The sequence below is a fragment of the Mastomys coucha genome, unplaced genomic scaffold, assembly GCF_008632895.1.
Source record: "Mastomys coucha isolate ucsf_1 unplaced genomic scaffold, UCSF_Mcou_1 pScaffold6, whole genome shotgun sequence".
NCBI classification, from domain to species: domain Eukaryota; kingdom Metazoa; phylum Chordata; class Mammalia; order Rodentia; family Muridae; genus Mastomys; species Mastomys coucha.
The window spans coordinates 50,437,045-50,462,079 of NW_022196912.1; the positions used below are offsets into that span (position 1 = coordinate 50,437,045).

Below are 25,035 nucleotides of genomic sequence, written 5' to 3' on the forward strand. Positions count from 1 at the left end.
GATCTTATTAAAGTTCACCTAATGGTATAAAAATCTCTACAGGTAAAATTGTAAGCATTTTACTTAAGATGTTTCCTTAAAACACCAGAAAGAGATAAATACAGTGAAATTATATATAACATAGTTAAGTAGAAGACACTGATGCTTGGTGCCCTGCATAGTATGGAAAATGTGTGTGTGTGTGTGTGTGTGTGTATCCATCTCTAGTTCGCTATATGTCTCTTCCTCCTTCTCACTCTCTCTCCCCTTCCTATGTATCATGTGCTGCATGTATGTATGGGGGATTTACACAAGTTAATAGAGGACCTTGAGAAAATATCAACTTCCCTTTCCTCTGATTTCACATTTGCAAAAAGCCCAGATTGCATTCTGAGTTCTCTGTCTGGCCTAAAGGAAATGCTATCCTTGGACAAGGGGGGTCACTCTAAGGCTAGCTCTGCCTGTGAGAAGATAAAAACTTAAACCTTAATATATGTTTCTCTCTTTCTCTCTCTCTCTCTCTTTTCTTTTTCTTTTTTTTCTTTTTTTTTTGTTTTTTTGTTTTTTTGTTTTTCGAGACAGGGTTTCTCTCTGCATAGCCCTGGCTGTCCTGGAACTCACTCTGTAGACCAGGCTGGCCTCAAACTCAGAAATCTGCCTCCCTCTGCCTCCTAAGTGCTGGGATTAAAGACATGTGCCACCACTGCCCTGGCATGTTTCTCATTTTTATGACCGACCTTCTACTGTACTTAGGAAACCAAAGCAGGCACCCATGGTCTAATGAGCATTAAGCTGTTGCTGAAACACATGCCAGCTATCATTTTGCTGACTATACTCAATGTCAGGTCACTACATGACAAAAATATTGGAACACATCTTGGCATAAGACATCTGGGACATCTTAGGTCCTCCTCCAAAGGAAGACACATCCTGGTAGTTTAATCATAGCCTGATGCAAAACTGTGGTAGGTAAGCCAGCATCGAGACTTCTATAGTTGTGAACAGGATAGACACCATATGCAACAATTCCTTCTGAGTCTCCCTCTCTAATGCAGGCAGGTGTGGTCTTTACAAAGTTTCTCTATGACCTAGAGATTTAAAGGGGCCTTGCTAAAACCCATGTGGTTTGGTTTCACCAGTTTTTGGATTCACAAGGCCTAGAAGACACACTTCAAGCAAGCTCCCAGGAGCATCTGCCTAGGGCAATGCTGCTCTGAGAAAACACTGGGGGTGGGGAGCTATACCTGTCAGGCCCTGCAGCAAATCTATTAAATTAACAGACCCAAGAACCACATGGTTTTGTTTTTTGTTTGTTTTGTTTTGTTTTGTTGCTATTCTCTCATGATCAATTGGAAATGCCTAACACCTAGACAATGACACAGTTTGATCCAAGTCTTGTCCTCAAATGAGTTCCAAGTTCTGGTGGCTTTGCCACATAACAAGCCTTGCAGCAGGGGCCTTGGAAGCTTGTGAGGTGTTATCACAGCAAACTTTTCTAGAACTTCTTTAGGTTTGCTTACAGAACAATAAGTGTTCCCTATGTGAAAATAGTCCGCAAATGTTCTTCCCTCTTGCTTAAACTGCATGAATCCTTAGCATATGCAACACACGTATTATAATCTCTGGTTGAATAGAGGTCCTGCTCCTCTCAGGGAGAATGCAAGGATGTTATTTCCGGGAACAGTGAGAGTACCTTTACCAATTTTTTTTTTCTAAGTTGCAAAATACTGCAATAAAGTACTGCTCAAGTCAGACTGAAACAATTTTCCCATCTGTCAAAATATTTTAAATAGCATCAAGCTGGTATTACTTTGTCAAAACACTTCATCAGAGATGGAGTCTAAATTTAAATAAGCAGTTCCTCGAACTCTGTACGGAAGGTGAATGGACTGTCTCAGAGGCTTGCAGTTTTATGGGTAGCCTGCAAGGTCTCATGAAAAAGACCTTGAAAGAAATGGGTGTCAAGCCAAGTATAAGCTCACTCTGGGCAAAGAAAAATAAATCCTGCAGAACAGGCAAGACATTGCATTGTTCTTGAACTGACGCACTTCAGTTCTTCCCAAATGCCATAAAACACTCAAGCGTTACGTAGGTTCTGGTCAGTTTTGGTAAATGTTCAAGGTATAGAGGAAGGAGGGAAGGGGTGACTAATAAAGATGCAGGTATCATTACAGGACCTGTAGGAGGTGAGTTCATGGTGATTCCTGAGCAGTCATGTGACTTTGTGTGTTTTCCTGTGTTTTTGTGTGTTTTCGTCATGTGTTTATGTAGCTGAAGTCTGCCTTACATAATAGGCCTGACGATGAGACACATGCAGGACCCTGGGAGGGTCCTGTTTCGTCCTTCATATTCATGCAAGAGCATTCACAGTAATCTCCAGAATTGGAGTTTAAGTTAAGAGACAGCATACTGAGGGAAGCTAATGACTTTCAATATTTGATACACCTATAATGTATACATAATTAATAGATAAGAACACATATACTTTCAGCTTTTATTATATATTCTCTCCTTTTGCTATGAATCTGTCAGAGAACTTGCAGTTCATCTTCTCTGGGTGGGCCATACCTAACATGCCTCCACCAAGTACCACATTACCACTCGTCTAGTGAAGATGTTAGCTTTCTTCAGCTTTTAAGACCATCAAGACCCTAACACCAGTGGCATCTCTCAGCATCTCCAGAGGGACACAGAGCTTGCACCAAGACTGAACCTGTATTAGTGCAGCTCTCAGGCCTCATCAGAAAAACTGATTTATGCTAAGGACAGTGGTTAATGCGAAAACTTTCAAGAGATCAAAGTGCGGACAGTGAGTTACTGCAAAGAGCTCAGACACAAACGGAATGTGCGAATCAATCTTCCTCATGGCTTAGGGACCATCTAAGATGAGGAAGGTAGAAATATGAGGTGAGCTGGGAGTTGGGAATGACCAAAAAGAGACAATGTCTCTGGACAAGACAAGAATGCTGGACTCAGGAACTCAGGCAGTTGGGCTTGCCTGAATAGCATCCAGCCAATCAGCATTCTCACAGGGAGGTAGGAAGGGGTCATGTCCCCCTCCCCTAACTGAGTTTAAGCTACAGACCCTGGTATATGAGCCACGTTTTAGTGAACTGTCCTAAGTCCACAAGTATGGGGGCAGCACACACTGGATAGTTTAAGAAACATGATGAAGTTTGCAGGTAGGAGGTGAATCATGAAGGAGCTGGGGAACTGAACAGGAGGTGACTATCACAAAAATACACTGTATGAAGTTCTCAAGGCATGAAGGTGGATATTTATACATACAAAATATTTTTTAAATCAAATACCCTTATGTGGAACAAGTCAACTATCAGTTTAATACAAAATAATTACAAATTTAATTTTACATGTGTGTGTGGTCTATGTCTATGTGTGTGCCCCCTGTGTGTACCTGCACTGATGCACAGAGGACTGAGGTCAGTATGGTTGCCTTCCTTTATCACGGTGAACCTGAGCTTTTGAGATAGAACCTCTTATGGAATCTGGCTAGACTGGCTGGCCCAGGTAGTCAGAGGAAACCCCTTCTCCATACAAGGTAATGCCTCCTAACTGAATAAGGAATTATCTTTTTCTCACATGCTCACTGTAGGTCATCCTTAGGCAGCCCCTTGTGACTTACCCCTTTCTATCCTGGTTATACAGAGCTCTATATTATCCTTTTATAAACCCCATATTTTATAATTAGATTGATATTTACTTGAATGCTGTCTTTGCTCTTCCATCTCTGCCCTTGACCATAAATTCCCAATAGCATGATCACATACGTTTTCAGCCCAGCCAGCGTATAGATCTAGGCCACTGACTGAGCTATATTTGTTGCTCAATAAACAGCTATTGAGTAAGAAAATTAATAATATACATATACATATATGTCTTCTTGATTCTCAACTAATCCTGAAAAAGAAGCACAGAACATACCAGAACAGCTTCCATGGAAGCTGGAATCCCACATCTATAATCTCCTAACCTTCAACTCTTTCTCACTCTGAGGAGCCAAAAGAGTTATGGGAAACCCTAAGCTAAGGAACCTGCCATTCCCTTTTGTCATTGGGGCTTCTGGTCTGTGCCCCTCTACTGAGAGACAATTAAATTCTAGACATTTGAAAGGCTCGGATTTCAGTCTTGGTCTTGTGGAGAACACAAAAAGAAATGTTTCTGAAACCTGTAAGTAGCCATGTAAAGGACACCGTTCTTAAATATAACTTTACACAAGTTGCTTTTGTACATGCTTAAATTCCAAGGAGTTTGACTATGTTAGTAATATCACAAATATTTGTTAGAAAGTTTTTTCATCCAATGAAAGAATTCACTCTCTCACTGATACACTTTAATTAAGCAACAGTGAAACTATTCGGTGTTCCAACAAGTAGGAGAGAAGGAACCCAGACCCGGAGGTCATACCTCATGCCAAGATCAGCTTCATGGCCACACTTCTATTAGATAAAGTCCTAACACACAGTTCCTACTTGGCTAGGCATATGATGATCTACAATTCCATTTCCATTGGGCAATGAGAAGCTTGTAACAATGCTACTGTGGACTTCAACCCATGCTTGACAGTATAAAAATGTGAGGTTTCATTCTGTAACCACCCTTTGGTCATATAGAAATGATGGCTTTTGCTAGGTAACCCGGCCACCCTACTGTGGTCATCCCACACATTCAATCATTACCTTAGCTAATGTTCTTAGACTATCTATGAGAAACTACCAGTCTTTTAATGGCTTTCTTATGCTATTCAGCATCCAGCAAAATCCAGTGCTTCTAGGAAGAACCATGGAATGACCAATTAATAGCATCATAGAGAATATAATATAAAAATGCAGCAAGCTCTCTAATAGTTTAATATTTTGTCTCATGTACACATACAGAGATGACTAAACTCAGTTATAGACTCAAGATTCATTTTCTTACTATTGAATCTGGTCTTTATAGAAGGAAAGCAGGAAGACATGAATGTAGGAATACCTGACCATCTGAGAACATCTAATTATCAAGATATTTTCTATTGCACACTTGACTTGGCCTCATTATTAAACATGAATATCTGCTAGGAAAGCGGGACAGGCCAGCACTTCTCAGTCAACCACACAAAAAATACTTAGTGCTTTTCTCAGTCAGTAAATTTATTGTACATTTATATTAATTCATAAATTCAAGAATGTTCAAGTCAAAATTTTCATTTCCACTTCTGCATTTAAATATCCACTTAGCAATATGAAAGTATTAGCTATTTACTTTTCCAATGGGTAACTAAACAAATGAGTCTCTGGAATAAAATAGGGAATTAAAACCACTTAATGCAAGGAAAATTTTGTACATGATTATATCTATGCACATACACATATATACACACACACATATGTATGGGGGTTGTCTAGAGTGTTCTCTTTTGCTATAATTAATTTAAACTTAGGTTTAAAATGACAAGTTCAGAGATCTACATCTCAGAGAAATTAATCTTCAACAAACTTGTCACGATAAATTGGAAAATGATCATCTTTCACAAGAACATTCACATAAGCCTCCTTCATAATAACTCCAGGCTGGATACAACCCAACCCTGTTAATAGATTCTTTGATAAGCAAAGTGTGGAAATTGCATGGACAGTCTTAAATTAGGTATGCTAAAGAGAAGTCTGACTCTACTCACAGATGCATGATATGAGAAGCTATTTCTACTTAACAAAATTTCTAGAAAATATAAACTAATTTATGACAGCAAAAAGTGGGCAAGGAGACCTGCAGAGACAGCTCAGAGATTAAGAGCACTTGCTGTTTTAGACTGAGGACCCCCATACTCAATAACAGGCTGGGTGTCTTCCTGCACAGGCCTGCCACCACAGTGAATAGGACACACACACACACACACACACACACACAATTACTTTAAATAACATAACCAACTGTCTTAAAATAAAAGACAAGTTCAACTATCAAGTTTAAATTAATATTTTCTACCTCGCTCCCCAGGACTTGTTCAACTTGCTTTCTTATATACCTGCCCAGGGATAGTGTCACTTACTGGAAGGCTCATCCATCAATTACTAATCAAGAAAATGCCCAAGAACATGTGTGCCTACAGGTCAATCTGAGGGATGCAGCTTCTCAGTAGAAGACCCCCTTTGTCCAGTGACTCTAGCTAGTGTCAATTAAATGAAGACTAATCTGCATATCTATTTTCCAGGAAAGAACAATACTGGGATATGCTTAATTGTTGCTTGACAATAGCTTTCTTAGCATGCTTCAGGATAGTGTAAGCTCTCCTTCAAAAACTAGAATCCATGGTATCAGGTTTTACAAGTGATGTTTTATAAACTAGAAAATAACAGTAGAAAAACTTTATAACAATTGCAAATAGGAAGTCATCATAATCTTCCAAGGCATGGGGTCAATTTTTTCTAGTAAATTCTTTTCTAGTCAATTCTCTCCTAGTAAACACAGACAAATGCTGTGTCTACTTTTAGTATGTAAAATATAAAAAAATCATTCAAGTAAATTTCAAAAGGTTTACTTTTATTTTTGTTAATATATTTATTTTATTTACATATGAAGACATTTCCAGACTGAAAACTACATTTGTTTATTAAGAATAAGGAATGCAGATCATTGGCACAGTGGTTGCTTAGTGTGCATGTGGCCCTGGATTCAATCTACAGTACTAAATGTAAATAAATAAATTTGTTCTTATAACATGCCTTAATTTTACTTTAAAATAACTTCTATATGTGTCCACATTGCATACTGTTTTACAATCTATTTTTTTTTCTGTTTACAGAGAACATTCTGTGCATTCTTTAACATATCAACTGGTGTACACATCACATTTAAAATAGCTTTCTATTCCTTGTATTCCTTCTTTGAGGTAGTAAATCAAAGAAAATGCCATATTTACAGCTCCAGCAAGCATGGAACTGGTTAAAGCCAGATCTCAGCCTTTACACTCTTTGTAAAAGTGTGTGTGTGTGTGTGTAAAGAGGAGTAGAGGAAGACTACTCCTCTGGGGAACTCTGGGGAAATAATGTCTGCGTTGGCAGGAATTTACAACTGTCTCATAGCATCAAATGTTGGTGAAACAGAGAGAATGAAGAGAGCAAACATCAGGAAGATTGACATCAGGTCTAGGACATGCAGCTCAGCCTTCCCAGGGAGAGAGTTCTGCTGAATACAAGGTGGAAGGGCCCATCCCATCCTTTGTACAGCGTGGACCCTCCTAACAAAGCAAGAACGTGTGTGCAAAAGGAGCAGAAGCATAGAAAATCAGCCTCCCCAGTTGAGTATGGCATCATTAAACACAAAATTAAAGCTGATGCCAAGTTAGTTAGTAGAAAATAACTTACGTTACCTCTTGAAATGTGATGGGTCCATTATGCTTTTTGATGACATTAATTGCCTCTCCAATGTACTACCCGAAGGCGCTTACAAAACTGAGCGAATATGTTACATTTGGGATTATCAGAACATGTCTAAATAGGTCAAATTTTGAAGCAAAAAGGGCTTCAAATGTTATGCAGTGACACAAAAAGTACAACAAGAAAACAAAATCAAACAAACCTCTTATAGGGTTGTACTGCTAAGGTACTAATCACTTTGTAAAACAAAATTTAATTTTTTCCTCTTGCATAAACATTAACGCAGCCCTTTAAAATGCAGCGTCTCCCACCCGAGGCATGCTTCCTTTCACTGTGTCTCAATTCAACTTCAATCGCAGACTGAATATTAATTACAAAAATATCTTTATTCATTTGGAAACTCTAGAAAAGTTGCTTCCAAAATGTTTGAAATCTGACTTCATATTTTCAGGCAAAAAGAGTCTATCCTCATTCTCATTGGAAATATAAAATGTTTTTGTCGAATTTGTTGAAATTTTCACTTTGTAGCATTTGCAATATCCTCCTATCATACTTTAAGGAAAATATTTTGGATTTCTCCTAATGGAAATGTGATAACATATTCACCGTTTGTTGCCATGACTTCCTATAGGATACTTAAGACAACAGCCAATGGTAGGATGTACAGGAGAATGCCCTATGTAGCAATGTGGTCACATAAACACTGCCTTAAGGATATGATTGAGCACAGATTAACTTTTATATTTTAACTGCACTATAAGTATAACATTATTTTAAGAAAAACATGGATGATGGTTTGAATAAAAAGGGCCTCATCATACCCATAGGGAGTAGAACTATTGGTAGATGTGCCCCTGTTGGTGTGGGTGTGGCTTTGTTGGAGGAAGTATGTTACTAGGGGTGGGCTTTAAGGTCTCAGATGTGCAAGCCCAGCGTCTCACTCTCTCTTCCCCTGATGCCTACTGATCCAGATGTAGAATTCTCAGCTACCCCCACAGCACCATGTCCGCCTATATGCTCTGATGATGCTTCCTGTCATGATGATAACAAACTAAACCTCTGCACGGTAAGCTAAGCTAACCCTAATTCAATATTTCCTTATGAGTTTCCATGGTCATGCCATCTATTCACAGCAATAGAAATCCTAAGACAACATGAAATAAGATAATATAAAAATATGAGTGTAATATTTCCAAAACTTTATGAATTTGAGTATGAATCACGGAAGTATTTGTGGAAATAATACCGCCCAGTTACACTGACATCTGCCATCGTACCTGAGTAGTCCATCAGTAAACCCCATTTTGGTTCGGGCAATGAGGTGCCCAGTGCAGTTGCCATCTGGGAGTGAATACATTAGACCAATAATAGCACATTGTGAATTACTGCTAATAATAAAGATGGCACATTTGCATTAGTAACTAGTGGGACTCTAGAAAAGGAAACTGGAGAACATAGCTGTCAGTGGAGTGTGAGAGAGGAACACAGTGTTGCCCTCACCAGCAGATGCCCTCAGGTGGGAAGGAGGCTCATGAGGTCAAACGGGGTTGCTCAAAAGAGGAAAGTTATTTAAGCAAGTTTACATATCGATCTACAGCTCTTTATTTCATGGATGGGAAGATTTAGAACCAAGTACAAAAACAAAAAGATCTGGAAACAGATTTCTTTTATGCCATGGTTTTACCCAGCATTGGTGTAACTTATAGGTTTGTCTGGCTTTTAATAGAATTAAGTTGTTATACATCAGCACAATCCCTTGCTTGAATTCTTACCAAGATTCCAGTCAATCATGTGTATATATTCAGTATCATAGAAACCCTAGCCTAATTGTGATTACTAAGCTACTGTGAGGATGTGTATTTGCAAAGACAATTGCTGGATTCTTGCCTTGGAGATGAATATCAGGAACTTTTTATGATTATCCAATTACACACATTAGATGCACCACAAATTTTACAATAAAATGATAAAAAAAAATCTTTTTAAGGAGTGGAAGGTATTTTAAGAAAATGAATATAATAAATCGAATAAACTTTAAAATTACTTTTACTATAGGAACTTTCCTAATACTCTCTAAAGCATAGTAACTAAATATACATAAAACTTGTAGTTCCCATATAAGAAGTCCAAAAGCTACTGGGTAAAGTACTGTCCTCTATATATAACCAGGTAGATGAACTCTGTTGAAAATTAATTCTAGGAAGATATTTTATATGTTTACTCATGACTTTCACTGGCATTTCTACAAAGAAAGATCAAGAAGAAAATGAAATTGAAAGAACACTTTATGGGACCAAGAGATATTTGTCAATGTGTCTGCTTTGAAAACACAAGGGCTGGAGTTCAATCCCCAGACCCTGTTTTAAAAAATGCTTGGCAGGTCAGCTCATGCTCAGACAGGCAAGGAGGGCAGATCCCTGGGGCTCATTAGCATGCTAGCCTAACTTACTTGGTGAGCTCCAAGTCAATTCGAAAAACTGGCTAAAAATAAAAGTGGGAAGCTCTAAGCGATAACACTGAGGCTATCCTCTGGTTTCTACAACTGTGTATGTGTATGCATACCTGCCTAGGCATGTGCATGCACACCCAAGGAGAGAAGAGGAGATAGGGAGGCAGAGAAACAGACACAGAGAGACAGAGGCCGAGACAGACAGAGATAGGAAAATCACTTTAAAGTATGAAAACCTGCATGAAGACTATGGAAAATTTGATAAGACCTACCACTGCTGCTTATACAACTTATGAGAAAGATCAACCAAGACCTTATACTGGCCAAGTGGATGTGTATCATATTCTGTGTTTGGATTTCTCAGCCCTGGCATTGTAGGCATTGGGGGAACAAATGTTTTGATGGAGTAGGAAGCTGCCCTGCCTGGTGTAGGATGCTCAACAGTACACCTGGCCTTTGCTAGGAGATGCCAATAATGTACCTGTTTCCCATTTTGTGACAATCAAAAATAGCTCCAGCCACTGTTAAGGGTGTCCCAGGAGACATAATTGAACAAAATAATATCTGGTAACCCTATCATTTGGAAATACACATAAGAAGAAAGTGCTGGCTACAAGCGTTTTCTACTTTGGGAAAAAAATAAATCTAGGACAACATAAATAGTTTACTTTGTTTCCTTGAATATTATGGACTTAAGAAAATAGAACTAAGAACATAAATATAATGCTACTTAGGAAATCAGTATGTCTCTTCCTTGTATTGACATCCTCATGCAGTTAGTCAGTCCTAAAGTCTTAGCTTGTCAAAACAATATAATTTTGAAGAACCTGCATGTTGTGCCTGTTTACCTCTTGGCAAAAACATTCTTCTGATCAATCACTTTATGGCTTTTGAGAGTATATTAGTTCTTTATGCAAACTAGCTAACAGCCTCTTATCTTGACGATGCTTGAGTGTCAGCTTCCTCTGAAGTCATGGCTTTCTGGATTTTAGGTTTATCGATCATTATTTATCCTGATTCCAATGCTTGCCCCACTACTCATTTGCTAAGTGTTCAGAGTTTCCAGGGTTGAGCTTGGGGCCCCTCTGTATTCCTTGTATTATGCCGTTTCCCTGGAGGATTATCTCCCTGACTTCACATAACATGTCAGCAGGTGCATTCCCTTGAATATTTCAGAAGCATCACATTTGAATGTCTTAGCCCATTCTGATAAATATCATTTTTCTTGTATGTGTTTCTCTTGACCAGTTACTCGTGTGAGGTCAAAACTGACACCTCCTCACTTGCTTTCACAGGTAGTTCTTTATCCTATCCTACTTCTAATACAAGATTTATTTTTAGCCTGGTCATGGCCACTATTATTACCCTTAGTCTAGATCATGATTATTTCTGAACTAGGCAATGGGTTTCTAATACATTTCAACTTTTAGGCATCAAGAATACATGCTCCTTTAACTCATTAAAATATTACTCAGCTCATTTAGAGTGTGTAAATTTTTCAATCACTTCTAGCTGCACTTGGACAATTTCAACTCTCAGCACAACCCACTAGGCTTTGCAGAATCCAGACTCTGAAATCCCTGCAAGCAACTCCCCATTTTACACAACCAACTGCACTAGTCTTTTTTTCTATTTCTCAAAATATTTTGACAAAATGTTTATAAACAGTGACACAAAAAACATGGACAAGTGTTTTAAATTAGGATGTAAAAGCAAGATTTGGAAACCTGAGATTCCCCAGTACTTGGTAATCCACTAGGTGATAAAGCCCTTCAAAAATTACATTAATATACAACAAAATAGGGACCAATAAGCTAAACGGCACTTCTGCCTCTAAACACAGAAGGTAGAGAATTTCCAACCCTGGAGCTAGATTACACGTTGTTGTGAATTACATGTTCTTCGGAAATAAACACACCATAGATAGAAAAATATAAAGAAAGAAAGCAGAAACAAAAGAACAATTTCAGAAGGTAGTCTGTTGTTGGCAGAACTAGAGAGGTTCTGCTTTCTCAAAATTCTAAGGGATGCTCAAACTCCCTCTCTCCCCTCTGTTCTACTTCTTTCTCCCTTACTTTCTCTTTTCGTCCTGTTCCCTCCCTCTTTCTCTCACTTTCTCTCCTTCCCTCCCTGGCTCTCACTCAAAACTGCTTTTTCTGTAAAATTCAATCAATCAACCAATCAATAAGATTTCAAAATCCTTCCAGCAATCCCATAGACAACACTTGTCTGAGTTTATCAAGTTAACAAAAATTCTTTGGATAATGACATAAAAATAAGGAAAGATGAATTAGTGTTCATTTTATCAGATTGCCTGATAAAAGACAAGTCAAGCATGTTATACATTTGCATTTTCAGCTGATTCCAAGACAAGGTCCCTTCAGTAGAGAAAAGGCAATAATGACAATACCATTACTCTGGAGGGAGAAATGTCTCTAAAGCTGTGAAATTGCCCTCTCCCCTCACTCATGCATTCAGCTCTCTTTTTGTAGTTGCACAAGTAATCTAGCAGAAAAGCAGGAGAAGTCAATGCTAGGTTTCTAAAATGTCTGACTGCTCGTCCTGGTTCTTTCTAGCACCTTCCCCCACCACCCAGCCAGTTCCTAGTTTGAAGTGCAGCAGTGTTTCCCATTTGTTTAACAGCAGCAGTGCATATTCAGTAAGGCTAACCTGGACGAATGTCACCCACTTTCTGCACAGACTCAAGAGACACAATGTCATCAAACAGAAGCTACAACGGAGGCATGGCTAACTTACCAAAAGAACACTTCTATTTTACCCTCTTTGCCCATTATTTATTTCATTACACCCCACCAGGCTCAGTATTTGTCAGGATTTATGACACATTTACAGATTGTAATTACACATTATTAAAATTCACTCTGATAAAAGTATTGCCAGAAGAAAACTCTTTTTCATGCACTTCATACTATAAGATTACGGATAACTTTCTCATTCAGGAAGACTAAGAACAGAACCTTGCATGCATTTTGACTGTGAATATTCAAAACAACCTTTTTTTTCATACAAATGCAATAAATTGTGAAATCACACAGACAAGGAAAAAAATCTGTGTCTAGTTAATCATAGGCAGGTTAATTCATCTCTCTGTGCACTGGTTCATTGTACATAAAGACATTAACAATGAGCATCATAGAGAGACACTGGATAGACTAAAGCAGAAAATTACACAGGACAGATGTCAGCCATACCCTAATTGTTCAATACATGCCTGTAATATATAAAGAAGGAAGGGCACAAGAAAGACCCTCACCTCTCCGTTTGTCACTATCCTCAGGATTTCAACTCTGTCGTTACAAATGAAAAGAGTTATTTTGTCAGTTTGCAGTAGCCAAAGAAACCTGAGGCAACCTGGAGATACTTCCTCAGAGGAAAGAATAATCAAAGCTAAAATCGAGGCAGACTCCCAGGTAAAACAGAACTGTCCCCAGCCTCATCATCCCTCACAGGGATCAGAAGGCCCATGCAGGGGTCACTGCCCTCTGGTCTGCTATTCCTGGCTCTGTGAGCTTTGACAAATCTTTGCAATGCCCCCTTCTCTCAGAGAGAAGATGGACGGGGAGCTCTGACTGTTCAGATGCAACTCCAAGGCTGAAGAGAGGGGTGTGACAAGAGTAAGGCACTCGTAGGGACCCGAGATAAAACTTCTCAATAGGAATTTTGCTCATATTTCCTCTATCAAATAATCAGAAGATAAAGCAAGTTCAAAACAGTGAAGTATACAGAAACAGACCCAACCCAGCCTTCCTGTAAAAATTACAGTTAACAGTTTGTGGGGCCACCACTGTTTCTTAGCATTTTTCCCTAGCTGTTTTGTCTCTCTCCCTCAGGAGACTGGTAATGTCATCTTCATTTAGGGTGGGGAAGCTCAAGCATGAAGTCTAGAAGAAACTTCTCAAGAAGACTATGTATAATAAAACCAAAATTTTGCCTGAAATGAAGGTGGTCCCAGAAAGCAGCATCTGATGACCCATCCCCCACTTTTTTGCTCCCTGGGAAACCATCCTCAGATCTTAAAAGTTCGTCTTCCCACCAGTCATCATTCCGGTTTCTGTCCTAATGACTATTAGGACAAACCTGACATTAATGAGTTGATATGACAATGTAGGGAATTTTAGGTCTCTCTCGTTTAATGTTTACAATGGACACATTTCAAACTAATATATTGCAACAGGACCAATCCAGTCCTGGTCCATATGAAAACAGGGATTCCTACAGTGGAGGCTAGGGAATAGATGCCTTGTGAACCATGTGCTATACATTCATCTGTAAACTATCACATTATCAAAATGCTGAAGGCAATAGAATATTTCAACTCTATAAGAAGGTAACTGAAGACCTTAAGCTGCTTTAGGTCTGAGATACATCAGGCTCTGTAAACAATGCTCATCATGACAAGACTGATAGCCCCGATCTGAAAACACATGAACTTCCCAGTAGAAGCTTTTGCCAACTCTAGAGCTGTCCCCAATCTGGAACAGTAAACACTTACCGCGAGCTGTATTTCACTCACACAGTTCTTTTCACTGTTGCTAATCAGAATCCCTTTTGTTTCCCTCGGTACAGGTTTTATCTTCCCACAGCCTACAAATTATTACAGACTATCTGCAAGGGGAAACTTAGAGACACCCAGCACCGTACTCTCTTCAGGGCTCGCTTGAAATCTTGAAAGGAACTCACCCGTTGTGTTGTGCATTCCCTCTTTGCCAAAGTGTGCCGTGGTGGTTTCGAAAGCGAGCCCAGTCCTTCTGAACTTTTCTGTATCCGTTATAATATTAAAGAGCCACAAGGAAGGGAAGTGGTTAGTCAACTTGCTAATTTTATCAGTTCCCCACCACTCCCGGTTAAACAGTACCTGATGCTACAGACAAGAAATCAGTGTTCCAGTCCGTTTCCCTGCCACGGGAAACCGGGAAGCAGGAGGGCTGTATCTGGTTTGTTGCACAAGACACTCAATGAATGAACATCTTATTACTATTAATAAGAAGCCTAATAAATGCCAGACGCCAGTGATTCAACAAAGTGAAGAGGAAGAAAGAGAATGTCAGCTCCTACTCCAGCAAACTCAGTATGGGTGGAAAGGGGGTGATTTTAATGCACTCAGAGGACGTGTGGGACGTGGCTGGTGTTTCATTTGTTGATAAATTATCCTGCGCTGGAATGGAGCCAGTTTACCGGATATAGAAACTTCCACAACTTGGGGCCCTGGCTCAGACCACTCTTCCTCTGGAGCTTAGTAATTAACAGACAGGACAAAGTAGAAAATGTGTGCCTCTGGATAAGGAAAAATTAAACGTTCTCTGGAGGAGCAGCTATGAACTGTGTCCTGGAAGTAAAACTCGACAAGAAATGAGGAGAAAATACAGACCCAGAGACAGATTTTAATGAAATAAAATGCTTTTGATGTTTTCATCCAACTCTGAAAGACTGCAACAAATATAAAACCCTGTTGCCCCAGAACCCTAGATCAGGCCGTTTCCTGAGCTACTTAAATGGCTGGTATCTGAGCTAAATCTGAAGTGCTCACTTTGAAGTTACATCCCCCACCATACCTAAGGATTATGGAATTAGAAAAAAAAGAGAGAGAGAGAGAGTATGTCTGGAAAGCAAATCATCTGGAAGGCTCGTTAACCCTTGCTGCAGATTGGCTGAGAATACATTCCCTCAAAGACCTTCTGACAGACAGAAATCACATGAAGTGACAAGGTCAAAAACAGTTAAATTCCATACCCTGGTGCAGGTTGAGCAAACAAGGGCCCACAGGCACCCTTCCTTTACTAACATCCCCCAAATCAGTATCACTAACCATATAAACAAGAGAGGGCAAAAAGAACATGGAGGTCATCACCTTTATTTCCCATAAGCCCATTTTTTACTTATATTTAAGAGGACGCTCTCCTTGATGTGAACATAAGTGACATGGAAGCAGCACCCTACTCTGGAACCCCACATAAGAAGCAACAACTCTAGAGTCCTACGCACTCCCCACTCACATTCCCCCATGGACACCTGTGAGGTGTCAAGTTGGGAAGACATTCCTGGGAGCTCCACGCTTCCACAATGGCCCTTTCCCTCATAGGTATACCTCTGAACACTCCCTTCTCCCTAGTTCCTCACAACCCCTCAGACTATCCTCTTCTGCAGGAACTGCAGCCTCTTGGAGAAGCTCCCTCCCCAGTCTAAGATGCTTGAACATCCCTGTCTGAAATCTTAGAGCATAGGTCACTCTCCTCTCTATCCAGTCAGGAACTACTTTGCTGTGACATCTGTCTAGAACACTGAAGGCCTCTTTATGGTTTAGGACTGCCCTTGATGCCCACAGAGAGCTGCCTTAAGAGCTGCCTTTAGGGTTTAAAAAATAAAATAAAATAAAAGCTCTACATTAGAAATAAATGTTTGAGAGGCTTCTTAATGTACCTAAAATGAAACTTGTGGATTATACAATTATAAGCTACATAGTGAAATTTTTTAAAAATCAGAATGTTCCCAAGAGTGAGTAGTTTACATATTGAAGAATTCTTCAGATGCCTGCACTACTATCAATGAGTAAATTTGAAATGAAGTAAGAAGAGTTTGCAAGAGTTCTTCCAAAGAGGTAAGAAACTAAAAGACTGGAAAGTTCCTACATCGATTAGATTAGAATAAAAAGAGTATTAAAATAAAAAGCAAAAAAAGAGTTCTAGGTATATTATAAAATATAAGGAAAAAAACATCAACAGAAATCTAAATAACATTGAAGATAAGCCACAGACTATATAGGGCTAGAATGATGGGCCAGCTGTTAAGAGCTCCATCTTCCAGTGGACATGAGTTCAATTCCCAGCACTCACGGGGCATCCACCTTAAAACTGCCTGTAACTCCAGTCCAAGGGGACCTGTTGCCTGTTCTGGCCTCTGTAGGTACCAGGCACAAATCTGTTACATAGATATAGATGCAAACAAATCAGGCATAAACATACAAATAAATAAATATTATATAAAAGTAACCATGAACAATGAGTTTTGGTAATGGGATCTTAGAATTGCTCCTTATGCTAAAGACTGGGAAAGAGTCATGGCTTTCCTTCTTTATATGTTGAATGTGGTTACTACAAGCACACGGATAAAGCTATGATATGTTCATTACTCAAGTACCATCAGCAACACAGGGGTCAGTGCTATGGTTATCCAAACAGTGAAGAACTCACAGTAAACCTTCAAATAAGACAACAGGACTATTAGCTGGAAGTATATAGTTGCTATTATCTTAGACAATTCATTATCTATTTAAACTTTTTAGGCCTGAGAACAGGACAGAGCATCAGGAGTGTAGGAAACCAGGGAAGGCAGGGGAGGATGAAAAGCATGTGTGGCAGCCATCAAAGTCTCCCCTATGGAGACAGGGCATGTTGGGTCCCAACAGCAAAGAATTCCTTGTCTTTCTACAGAAAGCAAACCCCTGCTTACTAAAAATGCTATTAATATACCATGGCAAAATTTTTCTTGGCAGATTAGGAATCTTTCTATTTGCTGTAAGATGTTTGTCTTCAGACTGATATGATCTCTAACTTAGGTATTGACCCCTTCAATCAAAAACTATTTTCAGTAATGACATGGGTAATAACAAGACTATGGAGAAAACTTCTTGGATGAATGAGGATCTGAATTTCATCCACAGAAGCCACACCTGAAAAAATAAAATTTAAAACAAAAGATAAAATGGATATAGTAGTAAAGATTATAAACCTACCATTGAAGATACTATAATAGGCAAATACCTGAAGCTCATTGGCCAGCTAGCCTAAACTATTTGGCAAGTCCCAGGCTATTAAGAAACTGTCCCAAAAAGAAAGTGACTAGGACCTGAGGAACAACAGCTAAAGTTGAGTTCTGCCATCCACATGCATGGAAAGATGTTTCCCTGCATACATACATTCACCCACCTGTGTGTGTGTATACGTGAGGCACACACACACACACACACATGCACAATATAAAAGACACTGTTCTCACCATAATAAGCAAGTGACCACACACTGTGATCCTACTGAGTAGAAAAAATTATATAAAAATTATATGTAAAGGACTCCAGAGTACCAACCATCATACTTATAAGAATTTCCTATACCATTTTATTCCTTCTTTCCAGCCTTCAGTATACTCTAACTTTTCAAAATTAATTCACAACCTTTTTCATTAAGAATTAAGTAACAAAGCACATTTTTGTTTAAGAATTGAAGAGAAGGAAGCTATAACAATCCTGTCTAAATGAACTGCAGAAAAAAAAATGGGGAAGAGGCTGAGGGAAAGGTGGTCCAGTGACCAGCCCAACTTGGGATCCATCTTAAGAGGAGGCTCCAAAGCATGACACTACTACTGTTGCTATGGTGTGCTTACAGACAGGAGCCTAGCATGGCTATCCTCTGAGAAGCCCAACAAGCAGCTGACTGAGAGAGATACAGATACTTACACTCAACCAATGGACTAAAGTTGGGGACCCTTGTGGTTGAATTAGGAAAAGGCTGGAAGAAGCTGAGGAGGAGGGCAACTCCATAGGAAGACCAGCAGTCTCAACTAACCCAGATCCCTGAGATCTCTGAGACACTGAGACACCAACCAGGTAACATACATGAGCAGGCAGCATACATATATAGCAGAGGATTGCGTGGTCTGGCCTCGGTGGGAGAAGGCAAAGAGGAGCCTAATGCTCCACAGACTTGAGGCCCCAGGGAGTGGGGAGGCCTGACTGGAGTGTGGTGGTTATAGGGAGACATCCTCTTGAAGACAGGGGGAGGAGGAATAGGATAAAGATTTGTGGGAGGGCAGACCAGGAAGAGGGCAACTGTAAGAAATTAAAAGTAATAAATATAAAATGAATAAATAGATAATTTACATGAACACATTTAGAAAGGATGACAGTAATAATGGACAAACAGAAGTCATATCTAGCATTCATCTATGCTTTGTTTCAAAAACAGGTGAAAGACTAGAGAAGCTCCCAGCTAATAAGAAGAGGCTCATGTCCAAGGAATAGTATCCATATCTTATGTCGCATAACTTATTATTTTATCTTCTTTATCAGGCAACTAAAGGCTACTCATGAAGCATCTTGGTGTAAGTAATTATAAAAACAACACTTGAATAATTGAGTGCTGACTTTCAAACAAGAGCATTAAAAGAACTGAAAAAATAAAATTCCCTATGAGCTAATAGTAATGGTAGCAATAATAATAATAGTAATTAGTATTATTAATGATGATGAATTGCTTGAAATGAATTAAGATACTTTGAAATTTTAATTACTTTTTCCTATTTACTAATTTAATATCAGAAACTGAGTCATATTTGAATTCAATTAAATTGATTTATTAATTTCTTCTAAACTTAAAAATTACTGAATAAAGCCCCTCATATAAGCCAGACTTATCCTTCGCTCTACAAATTCTAGGACGACTTTATTTCCATTAAGAACATTTCCCTGATATTGGAATTTTAATTAGAAATGTAGCAAGACATGAACATTAAAGGTACCAAAATTTTACATCATAAAAAAGCCCACTTCTTTGAAATTCACACAAAACAGGAACATTTAAAATACACAATCAATAGACACTTCAAATTTTATCATGACTATTGATTTTTTTTCCTTTTGGAAAACATATTTTTAAAACAAAGATAATCGCATGGAATAATGGTATAACTGTTAGAGACAGCGCTTTTGTAGTTTTTCTCAAGGATTATAGCTGTGCAGGCAGCTGATTTTGAAAAGAAATCACCACACACTGTCTCAAATTATACAGTGACTGTTGCTTGGATTTTTAAATATGTTTTTAAGCATAGTCACTTCAATACTGAAGGATCAGAAGATTATACGATTTATGAACTAAATCTTTCAGCTATCTCTTTCAGTGTTGACTATCAAAACATATATTTGATGGTTTCCAAGTTGGGAATTCAATATTGTTGGGGAAGACCGAGTAAACAAAGTTACCTGTCGCCTTGCACAAGAATAGATGTGAAGCTTATAAGCACAAGCATCCTACAATGTGTGTTCTTTAGGAAGGCAACTCAGATTTAGTCTCTTGATAATGTTTAGACATTGACTGAACATATATATTGAAGTGATTATACTGAGTCAAGATTTTGCTTACTGACATGTATTTAAATTCAAAACTGTCCATTGAAATAAAATATCATTAGCTTACTGTGTGTTTATGTAGGTGCATGTATGTTCACTGAGTGAGTGTATATTACTCAGAAAGCATAACACATAAGATTCAACTTCAACGGCAATCTATATATGAAAATTCTGAAAGGTAATCACTTTTACCTATCAACTGATGCTACAATGCTGATGACAAACTTGGGAAGCATATAGTTGATGGAGGGGTGACGGAGGAGTGAATGGCACACCTTTTTTAGGAGTAAAATTGTAGGACTATTCGAACTCTGAAGGTGACGCTGTTTCTAAAGAAAAAAAATTCCAAAGAAAACAGAAATAATAGTTGTGGCAAGTGACTCAACAGGTAAATGTCATCCTACTGTTAGTTCAGAGTGTCTATGAACATCTACAAGCAATCTCAATGTTGTGCCTGGGGCTGATATTAAAAAAATAAATATCGTCACTGTTCTGTGATGAACACCAGCTTCAGTGCATCATCACACTAAAATCATCTAACGAGACAGCATGTGTTCGTAGTGCACTGGAGAGGATGGGAGAGACTACAAAGTATATGTGGAGTACTGTCCACATCACGGAGTACAAATGTGCATATGTCATGCACAAAAACTCCAACCCTTTCCCCCAGATATTTAATAGGACACAACCAAACAGACAGCTTGGAATATGAACAGGGTGTCATTGACTTCAGAAACTTTATTTATTTTTAGTTTTACTTTGTGCATTTCTTTTTTTCCCCTGGATAAAAACAAACCTGTCTGATGACCCAGAAGATACTGAATGAAGTCTATCTTATATTCCTATGGAAATAACTATCTTCTAGTTATCCATTACTTTTAATATTTAATATTCTAGTTATCTTAGTACTTTTAATCATGGGGTGCTAAAGATTACATCCAATATACTATAAATAAGTAAGGAAAACATCACTTCAGACAATAGTGAGAATGAGTGTTGTGTTTAAATTAAATGAAGTAGAAAAACTTACCAACAGATCTTATGAGAAATTTGAGTCTTCACTTATTTAACTATTACAACAACCATCGGGGTTAAGGTTTCTTAAAGGCACTTGACAGATGAGACTAATTCACCACAGTATTAAGCCTTTGACCAAGATTTCATTAACGACAAATGGAGGATTCAAGGTGATTACCATCCATGCTGATGACACTGTCAGTGTCTAACACTACACAAAGCTATTTCTTTTGGAAGCCAGAGAGGTCATCCATGATGGTCTTTGAGGTACAACTTATACAATAAGTGGGGACAAAGCAGGCCCCTCCTGTAGCGCCATGGTGTGCATCTGTGAGATGAAACTGGAGCTGGTGAGAACAATCAGGGACAGCACAGAATCAATGTGTCACTGACCCCATGCTTTCTATACTAAAAGTCAAGACACAAGGCCAAAGCCAAGAAATGAAGTAAGTCTCGGAATTTGCCCTATGAGTCAGTGTGCAATGAAAGCAAACTCCTATGTGGATGCACCAGTCCATGCTTAAGCTAGCATCCTCCATGCTATTTTTAGCTATCATACTTCATAATTATTCAGTTATTTAAACCATATGCAGCAATAATATCCAATTATACAAAAGCCCATACAAGGGCAGCCATGAAACCTATCTCAGGCTGGTGAGGATGGCTCAGTGGTTAAGAGCACTGACTGTTCTTCCCAAGGACCTGAGTTCAAATTCCAGCAACCACATGGTGGCTCACAACTATCCATAATGAGATCTGACACCCTCTTCTTGGTGCATCTGAAGACAGCTACAGTGTACTTAGATATAATAATAAATCTTTGGGCCAGAGTGAGTAAGGGCCGACTGTAGCGAGCAAGCCGATTCAATTCCCAGCAACCACACGATGGCTCACAATCCTATGTACAGCTATAGTGTAGGCATATACATAAAATAAATAAATACATCTTTTTTAAAAAAGCCAGGTAGTGGTAATGTATGCCTTTAATCCCAGCACTTGGGAGGCAGAGGCTGATGGATTTCTGAGTTCGAGGCCAGCCTGGTCTACAGAGTGAGTTCCAGGACAGCCAGGGCTACACAAAGAAACCTTGCCTTGAAAAAGCCAAATATATACATATAATATATATATTATACATATATACATGTATATGTGTATAATATAATATTAATATTTAATAATATATTATATTATATATTATATGTTATATAATATAAATTAATATTATAATATAATATTAATATACATATATATATTAAAAAATAAAAAGAATAAATAAACTTGTCTCAGCAGTGACTCAATACATCACAAGTCACGGGTGACAGGTTTGACACTTCCCCGGTGCTTCTTTCTCTTTACATTTTTGTTGTTATCAGTGGTGATATTTTGTTTGGTTTTAAGACAGTGCCTTGCTGTGAAACTCAATTTGACCCCTTAGTGCTATCCCTATGTCCCCGCCTTTCAGCGCTCTGTTTATGCGCAGGCCACCATGTCCACCTCTAACATTCTTCTATTTAGCCACACTCATGCAGTACTTATGAGAATATAGGTCATGCTAACCAGCTAGGTTGCTTAACAACTGACAAGATGTTTAACTGGAGCAGGCAGCTCCAGTAACCTCCCCTCATTTTTGTGGGAACAAGGGGTTTTATGATTGTTTAATTTCGTGACACTAATATGTCTCAGGTACCATTTAGGGCTCTTCCTAAAAGAGGATCCACAATGTACTATTACTCACTAAAAAGAGTCAGGAATATTATTAAAATTCCTTTTTTTAATTTACAAAGTGGAGAAATGCATTAAATAAGATTAGTTACACAATGAGACTCACACTATAACTAGTCTATTGTTAATGGTCAAACATTAATAAATTCAATTATAATGGTTAATATCAAACAATATTTTTATAGTGTCTCTTTTTTATTCAATATACCCAGGGATTCATGTGTGTGTGCATGTGTTCAGGCATGTATGGGCTCAGGTGTGTGTGTGTGTGTGTGTGTGTGTGTGTGTGTGTGTGTGCGCACACGCGATCAAGTGTGTGTATGCTCATATGTGTGTGCTCAGATGTGAGTGTGTGTGTGTGTGTGTGTGTATGTGTGTGTGTGGTTGCCTGTAACAGTATGTGTGTGTTTCTTTAAATATTTTTCCATGGTAGCTGTGAGCTCATTCTGCCCCCCCTCCCTACTTTCTTACAAGCATTACTATATAGCTTTTAAAATCCTTCTAAGATCCATAATCCTATTGAATCAGGAATAAAAACGTATATTTAGTTTCAGGCAAACAATTGTTCGACAGAAGCCCCTTCAATTTTTAATTATTCCCTCTTTCCTCTCCAACTTCACTGTTATTCTCTGATTTTTAATCTTGAAAGCCAGTCAGGGCACATTATTTATGTTACATTCAATGAAGAGAAAAAGAAGAAAAGGCATTTTATTCAGGACACTAACACTAACCTTGAAATGTTATTTTCTGAACATTTGTTCTGCTCACTGAGCAAATTTTAGTCTTCAAGTCAGATGTCTAAATACAGTGCTTAAGCTCTGCTTAGAGGCTAAAAATATAGACTTCTGCACAAGGTGATGGTTACAAAGGAAGGTGTTTAGAATATGGTTCAATGGGAGCTAAGGTAATTGAACCTCAACTATATAGTTCAGCCAGAAGAATTCCTCATCTACACTGAAGCTTTGGAGTCAAATCTTAGCTATTATTCTCTGAAATGTGTTTTACTTCAAAGGAGAATCAATTAAAGAAGTAGTTTCCTGAAACTCTTCACCTGGTCCTCAGTTTGCTCACCCTAAGCCCGGGAGGCATGGAATCCATTGTCAATCTCTCTAAGAGAGACTAGCTACAGAAGCAAGCTCAGAGAGCATGCTCAGCTGCAAGCCCTGCTGGCTACAAAGCCCATGTGATCACTTCCCCCTCTTAAGAAAATCTATGAGCAGATGTTAAAGAAGTTTTGATGACCAGCGTCGCCAAATAAAGCCAATCTGTCACATGGAAAACACAATTCTTGCAGGAAACACGTGTCATCCCTGGCTGTGTCAGATTCAGATACTTTGTGCCTTAGGCATACCCAGTCCAAAAGCACAGAACCAAGAACAGCACAAAACTGCCTGCAATGGGGAAGCCTGACTTTCAGTAAATGAAAAAGATCTCAATGAGTAGAGAATAGGAATGGAGGTGTGGTCTTAAGTGAATTGTGCCCGAGCCCCATGCCAACACTGTCAAGAGAAGTGATGACAGTATTGTTTCTTATGCAAACCTTCCTATAAATGCTCACTGAACATGTTTCCTAATGCTGCCCTGTCTTGAAGATTTTATGTAAGTGCCAGGAAGTGTTACTGACAGGGATCCTTCCTTCAAAAATATGTGCTGAATGGGTAGCTCCCTTTTCACTTCCCCTTTCATCTGAGTTTTAACTTATCAATGATTTTTTAAAGGTTGTCTACATTATTTCCTTCAATTTCCAAGAATTCCTTTTTCAGTGCTCAGAATTCCCTCTTAATAGGGTACATAGGAGATAAGTGAGATAGAGAACCACCAGGCACTACGATAATCTCATGAAACAATATCCGACTAATCTATACAAAGTATAATTTAGCTCTTGTGAAACAAATCCCTAGAAAATATTTGTTCTTGTGAAATGGGCAAATATGAACACACACACACACACACATACAAACATACACACATACACACACATATGCTATATAAATATAAATTCTGGTCAACTTTTTGTATCATCTTCATCATAATGTCACTGGGAAAAAGTCAGAATATAAGAATTTTCCTAATCATCTCATTTACCATTATTCTATAATAATCAAGGTATTTACTCTTTAGCAAGAACAAGAGTCAAACTGGTAGTCCCAAATCCAGGCAGGCCATTAGAGTAACTAATATAGGTGGAGTCAAATATCTACAGATCTGTTGATGGCACTGTATTGAGTATATTTAATAAAAAGTGTTTGGTTCATTTGAATACTAATTTATAAATAAAAAGTAGAGAGGTTGGCATGGAGATTTAATTCTACTTCATAGAAGGCTGGATTGAATTCCTGTATGTGCCACCATTC

General features: G+C 38.5%; 1 protein-coding gene across 20 annotated transcripts in view; it reads right to left on the reverse strand.

The window, feature by feature from the left end:
- The window catches only part of Hdac9 (histone deacetylase 9), an 832,819-nt gene that overhangs the window by 631,459 nt on the left and 176,325 nt on the right, over positions 1 to 25,035 (reverse strand). The window contains exons 1-2 of one of the 20 annotated variants that reach the window (XM_031355561.1): positions 14,681 to 15,851; positions 14,506 to 14,583 (exon numbers count right to left, since the gene is read on the reverse strand). The exons of 17 other annotated variants lie outside the window; for them this stretch is intronic. In XM_031355561.1, the coding sequence (XP_031211421.1) occupies positions 14,506 to 14,521 (16 nt within the window). In that variant the 5' untranslated portion in view covers positions 14,522 to 14,583; positions 14,681 to 15,851. 2 more of the 20 variants (XM_031355567.1, XM_031355576.1) reach the window with 2 other exon arrangements.